Source organism: Momordica charantia, assembly GCF_013281855.1.
Source record: "Momordica charantia cultivar OHB3-1 chromosome 9 unlocalized genomic scaffold, Mcharantia_2.0 BLBB01000009.1, whole genome shotgun sequence".
Lineage (NCBI taxonomy): Eukaryota > Viridiplantae > Streptophyta > Magnoliopsida > Cucurbitales > Cucurbitaceae > Momordica > Momordica charantia.
The window spans coordinates 31,368,141-31,382,856 of NW_028275167.1; the positions used below are offsets into that span (position 1 = coordinate 31,368,141).

Genomic DNA, 14,716 nt, shown 5'->3' on the forward strand with positions numbered 1-14,716 from the left:
CTCCAAAAAGCAAAAGCCCCAACCCCCAAACCCACAGGTCGGCCAGTGATTTTTTTTTTTTTTTTGTTTGATTGCGAAGAAAAGCATCGGCGACGGGCACGCAAACTCATACACAGATGATTATGGAGTTTGTTGCAGTTTCTCGATTCACTAATTCCCCTTGAGATAGAAAAAGGGAAAAAGAAATGGCTGGTGCTATCATCAATTGCAAGTTTTCAAGCTGTGCGTTGAGTTGCTGCTTTCGCTTGCGATCCAAGTCTGCGACTTCTCCGTCAACGTCTTCTTCTTCTTCTTCCTCTCTTCTGGCGCGCTTATCCAAGCGCCCTTGATGACCATGATCCTCTGCCTTGAACTTTTTTTCGGATCTCAGTTGCAGGTCCACTCCCCACAGCCAGAATCTCAATATTACCGTCAACAACAACCAGCATCGCGATATTCTCCCTTTTCCGCATGGACCCCGCTGCCTCTCGCCCCGCTGTAGTTATCGACAATGGCACCGGGTATCCTTTACCATTCTATCTACTCTTTCGATTCAGGAATTTGCATGACTCCGGCTCCGGGGCTAATGGGCTAATAGTTGTTCGACGAAATGCCCAATACGAATTTCGATTCTTAGTTTCATTTTTGTCGGTGTTTCTAATCCGCCTTCATAGACGTCCGTAGAGCGCCGCTTGTTTTGTTAGACTATCTAATGCAGCCTTTTCTGACTTTTTGTTGTTCTTATTGTTTCGTTTCAGATATACTAAAATGGGGTTCGCCGGCAATGTAGAGCCGTGTTTTATTGTTCCTAGTGTAGTGGCAGTTAACGAGTCGTTCTTAAATCAATCGAGAAGCTCGTCGAAAGCAAATTGGCTTGCGCAGCATAATGCCGGTGTAATGGCAGATCTCGATTTCTTCATTGGAGATGAGGCGCTTACGAAGTCGAGATCTAGTAGTACTTATAACCTTAGCTATCCAATTCGAAATGGTCAGGTTTACAATTGGGATGCCATGGAGCGGTTTTGGCAGCAATGTATATTCAATTATTTGCGGTGTGATCCGGAGGATCATTATTTTCTTCTAACCGAGAGCCCCCTTACTGCACCCGAGAGCCGCGAGTATACGGGTGAAATAATGTTTGAGACATTCAATGTTCCGGGGCTTTATATTGCTGTCAATTCCGTGCTTGCTCTTGCCGCTGGATATACGACATCTAAGGTTGGTGTGTAATTTGAAGGCAATTTTAAATCTGCATGGACGCAATTTCCTGGGACTTATAGTGTTCTTGATTTAAGAGGATTAAAATTACAAATTTTGCAATTCTTAAGTTAATGCTCTTCACGGATATGTTGGATTTTATATATCCTGTACTGACTAAGTAGATTCCGTTAAACATTTGGGTATTGGTTACAATGGCAATTGTCTATTTCTTCTTTTATTTACAGCTCCTTATTGATTTAGTAAAGCTTAACCCTGCCGTATCTAAAATAAAAACTTCTCTCTATTTTTCCGCATGGACTTATTTCTCTTCTTGCTTGTCATAATATAATATATTATATATATATATATATATGTATGTATGTATACTTTTACTATCATTCCCTTCGGAACTGCTAAAAATACGAGCGTCCTTGAGTTGGTGCTGTGAATAGCTTACAATATAGTGTGAAAATGCAGTGCCCAAAAAAGTTGAGATTTGTGAAGCTGCCAATCACGACCCAACAACTTTTTTTTTTGGATAGGAGGACCAACAGCTTCATTATTCTTTACCATTCAATTGTGATTAATGTGTCAAGATTAAACCAAATGACCTGAATTCAAAGCAGTTCTGTTTTAAGCAATCTTGTTGCAGAAATTTTTTAGACATCAATAAGATATGAGAAAATTATACAAAAACATCAGTATACGTGATAATTTTGAGAAGTATTCAAAGATCCAAATCTTTGGGAGTTGAATTCTTCTTATCAGCTATCAGAAATTTGAAGAGAGAGTTTCATTTTCTTCATTCAGTAACTCATAACTCTTCTACTTCTTGTATTTTGGAAGATAATGGCTAGTTTTTGGGTATCACAATCAGTCAGGTGTAGGATGGAGTTCATTTTCTTGTATTATTAAAATGTCCTACTGTCATGCTCAAAGAGATAATAATTAAGCCACTTCACAATTAAAGAAGGAGAAGGCAGTATCTATTCACACATCACTCAGTACATGTTTGAAGACCCATTGTTTCTAGTTCTATGTATTATTTCTGTCATTAACATCTTTTTTAAAAATCAATATAGTTGTCATCATCTCTCATTGCTAATATTATTAAACGTGTCTGTCTATTACTTGAAAATGAATTGAATTGACAAGTAGCTTGTGTTAGTGTGAGATGACAGGGGTTGTAGTGGATGTTGGAGATGGGGCTACCCATGTTGTGCCTGTTGCAGATGGCTATGTTATTGGGAGCAGTATTAAGTCTGTTCCCATTGCTGGTAAAGACGTGACTCTCTTTGTCCAGGAGCTCATGAAGGTAGGTTGCCTCTAGTTCTCTCTTTCTCTCTCTATCTCTCTCTATTTTTGGGTTGAAGAATTATATTTTGCTTGTTTGGAGGTAATGTGGTGCTATAGGTGAAACACTGCTCATGTCAATTGCTACTGCCTAATCTATGTATCATTGCCACTAGTTGTTTGTTACTGGAAAGTTGTAAGAATATGGAACTGTGAGAGGATTGTCCTTTTCATTATTTGTTCCTCAAGTTTGATAGTGTCAAATAACTAACCTGCATTATCTGAATTTGATTCTCTGTTTGCAACATCAACGTTCTTGGAAATTGTGAGGGATTTTCTTTAGAGTGGCGTTGATGCTCCAATATCCATGGTTGACTGTTGCATTACGTTGCCAAGTTTCCTTGTTTAGTAATGAAGAATGCCATCAGGTGGCCCTGTCTTTGTATCCGGTGAATATGTAGTGGCCTCTATAAAAAAGTAACGTTTAGATAAGAATGAGATAACCTGTATTTTTCTGTGATGTTCTGCTATATTTTTTTAGTAGAATTTAAATTTGTGCTCCATATCTAATGTTGTTCTTGAAATATTGATATCAAAAGCTACCAAAATTGAGGATATACAAGCATTGGTTATTTTTTCTCATTCATGTTAATTTATAGAATGAGCTGTTGCCTATTGATGTGCTCACAAACTCTTGCAATTACTATTGTTTCATTTAGGAAAGAGGAGAGAATATACCACCGGAGGACTCTTTTGAAGTGGCCCGAAAAGTGAAGGAAATGTATTGCTATACCTGCTCTGACATTGTCAAGGTTGGCACTTTATTATACTTATTTGATAAGTATGGGTAGAAATCAAAGTAGCACCTTTTTAAGACTTATTTCAATTACAACTTGATTGAAATTAGACTAGTTACTTCTCAACCGATTCTGCTATATCTTGGGTACTTTGTCATTATTCCTCTGCTGATGATTTAATGAGGTAAGTTTGTGTCTTGTTGATTTCAGGAGTTCAATAAGCATGATAAAGAGCCAGGCAAGTATATAAAGCAATGGAAGGGCATTAAACCTAAGACGGGTGCACCATACTCTTGTGATATTGGCTATGAACGGTTTCTTGGTCCTGAGGTTTGCTTTTAGCTTTTGTCATCACAATGAATTTCATACTTGTAATCTTAATTGAGTACTTGAATTAGGCTACGATGATTACAGAAATATTGTTATTATGTAGTTCACTTTGAAATTCTGATTCTTGTCTCTAGTAGTGCTGAACTATTTTGGTGATTTTGATGATCTACAGGTGTTCTTCAATCCTGAAATATATAGCAGTGATTTTACCACCCCCTTGCCTGCTGTAATAGACAGGTGTATACAGTCTGCACCAATTGATACCAGAAGGGCATTGTACAAGGTGAAGTAGCCTGGTTAAACTATCAATTTTGATTAATGATGAAACAATCCATCTGAAGATATTAGTCATTTCAGACCAGGAAATCTATTGAATGTCCTTACCCGCGTGCGCGCGTTCTATGAAGACATATTGAATCTTTCCGTTTGCTCCTCTGTTTTCTTCCATCTTTTAACCATTTACTTTATGTCCAGATTTTTTTTTTTTTCCTTTGGTACTTTTCAATTATTACTCTTGAGATTGACTTCATTTGAATTGCACGTAGACATATATAATGACTTTTTTTCATTGCAGTAATCATTCTTCTTTGCTAAAGCCTACTTTTCTATTGATTACTTTAGAATATAGTACTATCGGGAGGTTCAACAATGTTTAAGGACTTCCATAGAAGGTTACAAAGGGACTTGAAGAAGATTGTGGATGCCCGGATTCAAGCTTCTGAAGCGAGAATAGTAGGGGAAGTAAAGGTGAGAATTGCTATATGGCCATTATTTTGATATGCTTAATATTATAGGTTTTTTAACTTAACCCACAGAAGAAATTACTTTCCAATTAACTTATAATTTTGGTTCCTTTTTCAGTCGCATCCGGTGGAAGTCAATGTTGTTAGCCATCCCATCCAGAGATTTGCAGTCTGGTTTGGAGGCTCTGTTCTTGCATCAACTCCGGAGTTTTTTGCGGTATGTATGCTATCTTTATATGAAGGCACCATATGCCAATTACAATCCTTTCAGGAAAGGATATCAACCGCATCCCTGTTAGGTGTTTATTTTTTCTGGTGGGTTGGGAAGGGGACGCTTCATATCTCTTAACGAGTCTGTCCGTTTGAGCAGTCTGTCAGAAATGGTAGTTAACCCTCTTGATGATAGTTCTTTGACATGAGAGCTACCCGCTAGAAGTTGCAGTCGGATCTATTCGTTAAAAGAATCGATTCTATATATTTTTTTATGTACTCATAGGTGTTATGATTTGAAGGGACAAATAGGAATTTTCTCTATATGATTTCATGAGGTCATAAAATAAGACCGGAAAGAATCCAACAGTATGCTTAGAATGGAGTTCATTGGAGAATGAACTCCAAGAAGGTACCTCGCATTTTCCCCTCCACCTTGAATTGTTCCAGTGAGTTCATTCCTATTAAATTTTGAATGGAAATAAAAGATAGAGAGGGAGGGAGGAAGGGGTTCAACATGCTTGGAGAGCCTATCGATAATTTGGACCTCAGATGCTTCCACAACGTTCTCCTAATCATAGAACCATCCGCCAAATGCAGCCCGACATACCCAATGTTAGAAATCGCTGCTGAGACACTGAGTTCACGAAATTTTGTAATCTACGAACTTATTATGTTGTCTTTTGGTGCAGGCTTGTCATACAAAAGCAGAGTACGAGGAGCATGGTGCAAGCATATGCCGTACTAATCCGGTTTTCAAAGGAATGTACTGATGCAAAGATCCTTGAGTTTTGGGCTTCGGTAATTGCGATCAGATGCTTTGGTGTTTGTCGTTGAACATGCACCTTGGCTCGGCTCGGCTCGGCTCGATTCAATTCGTGATTCCGCTTCCCAACCTTTGGTAGGTGTCTGGGTGGTGTAAAATATGATGATTTTCTGTATAATTTGTACGAAATACGGTTCATTACTTCAATTCTTTCATTGGGGGCCAGGTTTTCTGAAATTAGCAATTGGTCCAGATTTAGCTTTCTCATGTAGATGGGCGTTGAGGAATCCTATAAGAATCATCAGCATTTCAGTGAATATTAGATAAGCTGAATTGCATGTTTTTTGGCGTTCAGCTTAGGTGAGAGTTTCGGAAAGAATTTTATTTCCTTTTTGTTGTCTTATGATCGATTACTACAAAAACTTAATACATTTCAAATGTTCATTAATCGTAGCTGCTAATCTTTACTTGGTTTGAAGTTTTTTTGTAAGAACTTCAATATATCCTTCAATTTTCAAATGGTTACTTGCACTTGCTACATAATTAATCTATCTTTTTGGAAACTTTAACATCTATTTTACAGTAAGTTGAAAGAGATGGATGTTATAGAAATTAACAAAATATACATGATAATTAAAATATAATGTTTAATAGTTTAATCCATTTTCATTATGAAAGTTAAGTACTTTCTTTTTTGCACTTTTGCCAATCCCTTTTCTAACTTTTCTTTATTTTTTTTATTTTTAGTATATAATTAAAATAAATTAATGTATTCTTTATAAATAATCCTATTCAATTAAGTATATTTATATATAAAATAAACTTCAATGTAGTAATAATAATAATAATAATAATAAATTGTTTCAATTTATTTGCTTTCTAAATATTTTTAAAATTGATATTAATTATTTATGTAAAAAAATTCTATAGAAACCAATACTATTTCCTTCAATTTCCCACCTAATTTGATAACGTAAAAATATAATACAATAAAATTTTTATAATTTTTTTTGACAAGAAATGTCATTAATTACATAATCTTTGATCTTTTGAAAAAAAGTCCAAATTAAAATTGAAATTAATGGTCAATATTAAAATTTTCATAAAACTCTCAAATTAATATAAATTAATGCGTTCTACAAAAATAACATTAAAAATTAATATAAACTAAATTGATAAAAAATATTAAATTAATAAAAACATAAAAAGTCAATCCACAAATAACATGAATATATATATATTTTGAAACAATAGATGACATGAATATCAATTAGATTTTCCTGGAACAATATATAATTTTTAGATATCGTACCAATCCTACGAAACAAACATTAACATTTTTTTTATATCCGTGTGTCCGGGCCAGTCGCGCACCTCAATTAATCACGGGCCAACTGCTTGACCCTATTACATTTGGTTGACAAGGTAACTCGTAGGATATTAAATCCTAACCTATGAAACAAACATAGTTATTCAAATATTTCAAAACATCATTATATGTTTTCCTATAAAATAAACACATATATATGAAGATGTGGTATATTTATATTTCCAAACATCTAAAATCTATAGAAACAAATGACCCTTGAGACTTAAAATGTAAAATAATAAAATTTTAATACATGTACATTTAAGAGCAAAGGTTTCATTAGTTTATATGTAGCTCTTATTTTTTTTAAAAAAATTCATATACAACTTATTTTTATTTTTTTTATACTAAAATTTACTTGTTTCCAATTAGACATCCTTTGTAGTTCTCAGAAAGATTTAAACGGTTTTGAAAGCTGACGTATAATTGATTTTTTTAAGATAAAAAGGTGTTTTTATTTTATTTTAAATAAAGATCTTCTTTTTTGAACTAACAACGGCAAAGTTTGATGGGTATTTACCGTAATTTTTTCAAAAAATATTATGGAACTATTGAGATCTGAAACGAAGATTCCCACAACACTAACTACAGAGAAGATCGGACCGGCGGACTCTACAATTTAATTTTACACCACCGGCATCCTTGGGATCTATGGCGGCCATGGCATGGATGCCGATCTATGGCGGCCATGGCACTCAGCTCGCACAATTGATTTTGCCCTTCCTTCCTCTCATTGTCATTGGTAATATGTTATTGACATTGTTTTCATTCAATTTCTTTTGATATTGCCTTGGATATCTTTCTTACAAGTTCTTGATGAATTTTCCTTTTGTATTACTTGTTTTTAAGATCTTAATCCTCTGTTGTGAACTCGAGGTTACTTACCGAAAAGATTTCCTGTTTTGTTGCTATCAATGCCCGTCATGTAAAAGAACCAGAAATCAAATCCTCCATACGCTACTCCATCTGATGCTTTCACAGAATGTAAAAAGACTGAACAGCTTAAAACCTACAAAGAACAAGCATGCCCATCCATCCATTTCCCATCCAAATATCAACAACCAACCAGAACCATTCTTCACATTTTTTTGAGTTCTTTTTTTTTTCCCTATTTACAAATTAATAATTTCATAAGGCAATTCTAAGCATCAAAATGCAATGCCATAACATTAGCATACTTTGGACATCAATGAAGTTGTGTTTGCTGAGAAAAGTTACTGACTTCTTTCCTTTTGGTTAATTTAGATCAATGTCGACTCGCTCTGGATTTCCCCTTTCGGTTTGATTCGCCAGAAGTTCAACCCCGAGCTGCCCTTTGTCTCCAGCACCAAATGCATACAACTTCCCTGACTCAGTCAGCGCAAAGGTGTGTGCATTCCAGTAAATCGAATTAGTCAGGCTAATCTGAACTACTCGCTCGTTAATTTGCTTCAGGGACCTTACAAGTTCTGGGCTTAAAACGTGCGGGTGCCGATTCCCCTGTACAAAACCCATCAAAACATTGGTCACTAATCAGAATTCAACAGATCATGTAGCTAATTAAACAAGAATATATGTGTATTGGTGTGAGAAAAGCAATATAAATCCTGTTGAAAAAATCAATAGTTGTCTTGCTGATTTGCTAGTTGAGAATCAAGTACATTATGCATGAAAGAGTCAAAATGAAAGAAGCGTGGCACAAAAAACATTCGAGATATGACCCGTCTCGAGTTATTGATAGATTTTGATATTGCGAAAACATGGAACTGAGTAGCATGTACATGATGTGAAGAGGATTATCAAGTCCTATAGAGGACCACCTGTTTTTAGATAGGATATGTTTACTTGTTGATGCTATGAAATCAATTGATCAAGACAAAAAGATAAACCCTAGACTAATTATACGATAACTCCAATGATCTAATTGTTGAATCAGTTGAGACTTATAATAATTCTTCGAAGAAAAAAAAGAAGTGTTTCTTAAAACATTGTTCCCTTCGTTCATGTATTGGATCTCATCAAAGGAAAATAACGCATTTAATAAATTTTTGTTTTTAACAAAAATTCTTATAGCTTTTTGAAATGTAATCACTATAAGAGCTACTGAAAATAATGATCCACATAAAAGAGATGCATAACCCAATACCATCATACTTACGTGCATCATTAACCAACAAGTAAAGAAGAGAATAAAAGCAAGGAGAAAGCGAGACCTGCCCATCGGCGACGTTATTATTATGCCCCAGACTAGCAGATTCTCCGCAACCGAAAGAGTACACGTCGCCATCATCTGATACTACAAATGTAGTATAATCTCCTGTAGCAACATGTACTGCTTTAACGTTGCTTAATGCTTCCACCACCTTAGGTGAAGATTCACATTCCTCATTTCCATGACCCAGACACCCATACCGGCCCCAACCCCATGTACAAACTCGGCCGTCCCGCCCCACAACCGCTGCATGCCAAGCACCAGCAGCTACCACAATTGGCTGAAGATTCAAAAGCTGAAACTGTTCAATGAGCCGTGGGTGTTTCTCATCCGTCCTTGAACCGTGACCGAGCTTCCCACCCAGTCCGCACCCAACAGAGTATACTGACCTGATGTTTTTGAAAAATAGGATTGTGAATGGAAACAGTTACTCATCTATTGTAACAAAATGAAATGTAGACTACCAATTCAATCTAGTAATATTAGAAACCAGAATGCTGGTTTTGGAAAATGAAGATGGAGCTCACATGCCATTTGGATGACAAGCTAGAGCAAGAAGGTAGCAATATCCAGCAGCAATTTGTACAACTGGAGTGTTTTCTAACGCTCCCATCAGGGGCCGTGGTTCCAAGTCGTTTGGTTCGGTCTGATGACCGAGTCTACCATCACTTCCCCAAGAAAATGTGTACACCCTACCTTCTCTTGATAGTACAGCAGTAAAAAAGTTTCCAATTGCAGCTTGCACTACAAATATATCCCTTAGTGATTCGACCAACTTTGGTGTAATAACGAATTGAGCTCCTTGACCTCCATACTCAGCTTCACCAAATGAATCCTTGCCAAATGCATAAACATGCCCGGCATCACTGATTAACATTGTCCTCCCAGCCCCTGCTGCTGCCTGAATTATTCGAATTCCTTGTAGGGATCTGCAACGTCACGCAGTCCATTAATTTTTTACTAAGCCTACTACTTCTCTTGCAAGTTTCTGGGATTTAGGTGAAAGAATTGTTTAAATTTTTCGCAACCTGATTAGACGAGGCCGGGACTCCTCTTCAATGGTACCATGTCCGAGCTGTCCTGAGCTGTTGGACCCAAAGGAGTAAACAGCTCCTTTTGAGGTGACTGCAATGCTGTGACCGGGTCCTGCTATTGCCAGGGATTTCTCCCTTCTGCAACATGCTTCTCCAGCCAGCAAAAATCTCAATACCAGTTTCCAGGAACCACCACATCTTTGCTTCAAAGCTTGATGCTGTTCAGCTGTCATAGGTTTGAATATGGCTCTCTTTTGGCACATATCCAAAGCAGCAAGTTCCGAAATCGATAATTCATAGTCAGGGGCGAAGTTTGCAGGCTGCCTAAAGAATGAACACGTCGCCTGCAACACACACAACCGAAATCAATCAGCAGCATTATCAATCCTAGAGTTACAACAATGGTGGAAAAGCAAGAAAAGGGAAACGGAAGATCTTGCCTCTAACTTAGCAAGGTCTTGAGGATCCAAGTTACATGCTGTCAGGACATGAAGGACAATGGAGGGATTAGCAGCTAAGGGGAATTCGCCCGGGTCGGATTCCCCAAAGCAATGTCGCTTCGGTAGTGGAAATGTTGATGCTGGACTGGTGACAATAGCAGAAACTGGTTGATCAGGAATGCTATGGAACTGTATAGCTGCTGTTTTGCTTGTCGTGGCATCCATGGGCACTGCCAAATCTTTGCAGTGCCCCAACTTGGCAGAAGAAGCTTCTAAATTGCTGAGATTTCGAGAACATGAACAAAGAAATCACTACATTATTCTGTCCAGGCGATCCATTGTAAATCTAAAAGATGGGAGACATTATTATCTACCTAGACAAATCAGATTGTCCAACAAACTTCAACTTTTAAATCTACACAAGAAAAGAAAGCAGCCCTGTATAAATCCCTTATACAACAAAGGAGAAAACAAACGAAAAAGCAAACGTTTAATGGATTAATGGATGCTTTGAAGCTTATTGATTTAAGAGCCACAGCCCCCAACCCAGATACCCTTTTCTTCAAGATTATATCAGTTAAAAACAATGAGCCACTCCATCGCTACAACTTGAGCAACTTAAAGAGTAGCAGAAGGGATAACAAGAAGCTCTAAAAGAGCAGAAGAAGTTTCAAAGAGAGAAGAAGAAGATGATGATTTCAAATTTGAGTCAGAGAAAAAGGCAAAGCTTTGTTAGGAAGAATACCAATCGTCCATGAATGGATATTCCAACACCAAAAGAAACCCAAAAAGGAAAGAATTGCCAGAGGAGAGGAGAAACACCTATTCACGCAAACTCATTACAAGGACCAAAAGTCAGAGACCAAAAACTAAAACAATAAGTAAGATCAACTTCCATCCTAAATGACCCAGAACAGGTTTTACAATTATGACGATCCCCACCAATGATCAGACATATTTTTGAAACAAAAGAAAAAAATTCCTCAGACCCAGATCATAAAATTTCCAGAAACAAAAAAATCTCCCCCAAATTCGCAACCCCAGATGATGGGAGAAACGAGAATCGTTAACTGTAAACGATGATCCTCGCAGATCAATTCGTAATTATTCAGAAACAAAATTACATGTGAGTTGAAACGAGAATTCGTCAAAACCCAACTTCATCCGCCAACAATTGCCCAGTTTTTCCCCTCGGTATCGACCCACAAGAGATGCAAATTTAGATCAAAAAATTGACAGTGACGACGAAGTGGGTTTTCCGATCGGATGCTACTTCTCTTGCCACACGAAGAGGATGATTATAGGATGATTCAGGAATTTCTTTCTTTGGGGAGAAAACGAAAGGGAATTTTTATCTCGAGGAGGAGTGAGAATGAATAATTCCTGCTTTTTTATTATCCTATGAGAGGTGTCTTCGTTCTTCCAAATCTATACGTTTTTAAAGAGATGAGGTGTCTGTTTGATGGTGAATTGAGGGAGAGAAAGAAAGAACTAATGCTGTGCATACCGCTACCCAATATTTATAGTGTTACCCTTTTTCTTTGACTATGCCAATTGCTTAGTTTTTAACCATGGTTCAATGAATAAGCCCAAATCCCATCTCACACACCCCAAAACACTCGTAAAAATAGGATTTTTATGTGAAAAATACCCCTTTTTTCCCCGTCCCAATCTCCCACTACATTTTTCACTGTGTATTTGTGTAAAGTGACAGATTTCTTGAGGTAATTTTATCGGGAACCGACATTATTATTATCTTTTTCCATAATCACAAAAAGTTGTTTTACATTAACCTTGTTTACTTCAACAGGGGAAGAATGTCACATCCTCACCATCCCCATGCCATGCTCCAATAATTTCAAATTTTCCAATCTCTCTCTTTCTCACCTGTGCCTTGAAAATTTGTTATTCTAAAGAGTGGAGAAGAAAGTTACAAACTCTGTTCAAATTTTCAAAGCGGTGGTTGCAGGTCAAACAGAGCTTTCTCAAGGCCCACACGATTCAATCCATTTCAAGAATGGAGCTTTAAGCAACAAAGTTGAGGAAGATCCACTGGGTTGTCTTAGAAAATTGTAAAAAACTAAAAAGCTTAAGAGAAAGAAGGAGAAACAGCGTGGATGAGGTGATGACTCCCATGCAAGAGCTGAACCTAGAAACACCTGTCTGTCAGTGATGGCAGAATTATGAACAGGAAATGATTGACATTGATTTCCAAACAGCCATTTTCAAAAGCTAAAAGCCAAACTGGTACGTGAAAATAGCTGGATCAAAGTTCATTCAAAAGCACCACCAGTGGGAAAGAACACAGCAGGGTCCAATTCCAGTTCATTGCTTCATCTGCAAATTTTCCATTCCATCGGTTTCAAGGAAAGAAACCCAACAATTTTAGCCAAAATTTGGATCTAAATCTTGGTCTGCAGGAGGAAATATGAATAAGACCCAGTTGCCAGAATTTTCTTGATTTTGAGAAAACTTGTAATGATGTGGTATAAGGAGAAATGGCAGAGTTTGGTCCCATTTGGAGAGGAATCATGGGTTTTTGAGGACATTAATAAATGGGGGGTGTTGAATAATCATGATTGGCTCATGGTGTAAGAAATGGACCCATCCATTTATTATAAGTGCGGTATGGACTAAGGAAACATGCATATGCTATGTTGCCCTTGATTGATTCACTACCATCGTTTGAAGCAGAAAAATTGGGACTTTTTTTTTTCTTTTGAAGCTGTGATCATAGCTTTGAAGTTGTGTGAAAATGGTGTTGTGGGGGTTTCATTAGAAGAAGCAATTTAGTTTCCTCTTTTGAAAACCACTCATTGGGATGGGTTTGCTATTGCTCTGTGAACAGAGAGAGAAGTACAGAGGAAAAGAAAGAATGGGAGACTTCTGAAAACTGTTGTCTGGTAAATGGGTATAGCAGTTTTTGGAAGCCCCGATGATTCGAAAGAGAAAAAGCTAATGTACAGTAGCCAGATTTTCTCGGTGAAATTTTCTCGGGAAAATCTGCAGTTTGTTGCTGTGAATGACGTTCCCTGCGCTTGTGGACTTGCACCCCACCGAGTTTCTTCTTCTTGTCATCAAATACTTCTCTTTTATAGTTCATAATAATTTTTGAACGAGACCTTTTTTTAGTGTTTAAATATTCTATTCTTGTTAATTTAGTACATGAAATTTCAAAACCAAGCATCTATTTTTATCCATATATTTTTAAAAGGTAACTTTCTAACCTAAATTATATGCGCAATTAAAATCTTTAATTTAAGAATATAGAAATATTTCAAGAAATTTATTAAATATGGTATTATGTTGAAATTGTGATAGAAAATATGAGATAAAAGAAATAAAATCAAAAGAGAGACACACTCATATTTATATTTCTTAAAGTATATAGATAAGTGAATATTTTGAAAGTATATAGATTAAAATTAATAATGTAAAAATTACATATAAAAATTAAAATAATATTAAAATTAATTAGAGACGAAATTGAAAGTTAAAAAATTTGTTCGAAATTTTTAAGAAGGAAAGGTGAAATAGTGAAGAAAGAAAGGGAAAAGAAAAGGCAAGATCATCCCATTTTGTCAAACAGCTAATTAATGAAGAGAATATCTTAATTATATTCTACCTCTCAATTCAATGAATTATTGAAAATGTCTAACCGTATTATTATTGTGGCTTGCTCCAGGCATAAGACGACATGTCGGAGTCACTCGTTTGGAATCGGCACGTACCGCGTCGACACGTAGACGATCAACATCGTATGTAGTACGAGTACGATGACAGCATCCCTCTGTCAGAATTATTCGTACATTCTCAAAAAAAAGAAATTATTATTATTATTTGTAAAATTTTCAGCTTTTTTATTTCATCACTCTCACGTGGTGGTAGTTAGAAGTGCATTGGAGTAGTCGAAAAATTGGGCCGATTAATATCAAATTGAAGTTGGTCAGTTAATTTTAAAGACGTCATTAACTTTGACAAGTTTAAAACTGACTAATTGGTCGGTCCATCTTCTTCCCTTCTTCGACCTTGAAAAAACAAATTGATCGCGATCAAATATTTGATGTAAAATATAAAAAAATTATATATATATATATTATTATGTATTAGTCACGACCACATTAGGATTTTCCTCAAATCTCTTAGTATTTTAGAGTCGTCTCTCTTTAACTCTTTCTATAACTTCATCTCTCTGTTTGTCAACGGTTAATGTTTTTCTCTCAACTCTCAATTTTTCCGACCCTCCCAATAATGTCAATTTAAAACGAAACTGACATTTGATCCATTGATCAGTGTAACTAAACAAAAATGGAAAAAATTAGCTTTTAGTGTAGATTGATGCAAATCAGTGTTAATGGTAGTAG

The 14,716-nt window shown here is 36.3% G+C and overlaps 2 protein-coding genes across 5 annotated transcripts; one reads left to right on the forward strand and one right to left on the reverse strand.

Annotated features, from left to right (window-relative positions):
* DIS1 (Actin-like ATPase superfamily protein) lies at positions 1-5,771 on the forward strand. Of its 2 annotated transcripts, XR_002602584.2 has the most exons (10): positions 1-500; positions 738-1,197; positions 2,348-2,494; positions 3,192-3,284; positions 3,480-3,599; positions 3,772-3,882; positions 4,221-4,346; positions 4,461-4,559; positions 5,245-5,453; positions 5,545-5,771. XR_002602584.2 is itself a non-coding variant. In XM_022296144.2 (9 exons), the coding sequence occupies exons 1-9, from the start codon at positions 451-453 to the stop codon at positions 5,323-5,325; spliced, it is 1,287 nt and encodes a 428-aa protein (XP_022151836.1). In that variant the 5' UTR covers positions 1-450; the 3' UTR covers positions 5,326-5,771. The 2 variants fall into 2 exon arrangements, 1 of the variants encoding a protein (XP_022151836.1); XM_022296144.2 differs by having other exon boundaries at positions 5,245-5,771.
* A 1,926-nt stretch (positions 5,772-7,697) lies between these two features.
* LOC111019702 (Regulator of chromosome condensation (RCC1) family protein) lies at positions 7,698-11,836 on the reverse strand. Of its 3 annotated transcripts, XM_022296114.2 has the most exons (7): positions 11,477-11,836; positions 10,727-10,767; positions 10,353-10,632; positions 9,907-10,256; positions 9,406-9,807; positions 8,880-9,267; positions 7,698-8,166 (listed from the first exon to the last, which is right to left on the reverse strand). In XM_022296114.2, exons 3-7 carry the CDS (start codon positions 10,575-10,577, stop codon positions 7,924-7,926), a joined length of 1,608 nt encoding a protein of 535 aa, XP_022151806.1. In that variant the 5' UTR covers positions 10,578-10,632; positions 10,727-10,767; positions 11,477-11,836; the 3' UTR covers positions 7,698-7,923. The 3 variants fall into 3 exon arrangements, with proteins under 3 accessions (XP_022151806.1, XP_022151808.1, XP_022151807.1); XM_022296116.2 differs by lacking the exon at positions 10,727-10,767; XM_022296115.2 differs by having other exon boundaries at positions 10,727-11,836.
* Between the last annotated feature and the right edge of the window lie 2,880 nt (positions 11,837-14,716).

What these genes read in the sequence shown, in the direction of transcription:
- DIS1 (XM_022296144.2), top strand. Translation starts at nt 451, where the DNA reads ATGGACCCCGCTGCCTCTCGCCCCGCTGTAGTTATCGACAATGGCACC. An exon ending in GTTATCGACAATGGCACCGG is followed by an intron (nt 501 to 737) that starts GTATCCTTTACC and finishes GTTTCGTTTCAG; the next exon opens with ATATACTAAAATGGGGTTCG. An exon ending in TTGTCCAGGAGCTCATGAAG is followed by an intron (nt 2,495 to 3,191) that starts GTAGGTTGCCTC and finishes TGTTTCATTTAG; the next exon opens with GAAAGAGGAGAGAATATACC.
- LOC111019702 (XM_022296116.2), bottom strand. Translation starts at nt 10,577, where the DNA reads ATGGATGCCACGACAAGCAAAACAGCAGCTATACAGTTCCATAGCATT. An exon ending in GCTTGTCATCCAAATGGCAT is followed by an intron (nt 9,268 to 9,405) that starts GTGAGCTCCATC and finishes CAAAAACATCAG; the next exon opens with GTCAGTATACTCTGTTGGGT. An exon ending in ATAACGTCGCCGATGGGCAG is followed by an intron (nt 8,167 to 8,879) that starts GTCTCGCTTTCT and finishes GGTTTTGTACAG; the next exon opens with GGGAATCGGCACCCGCACGT.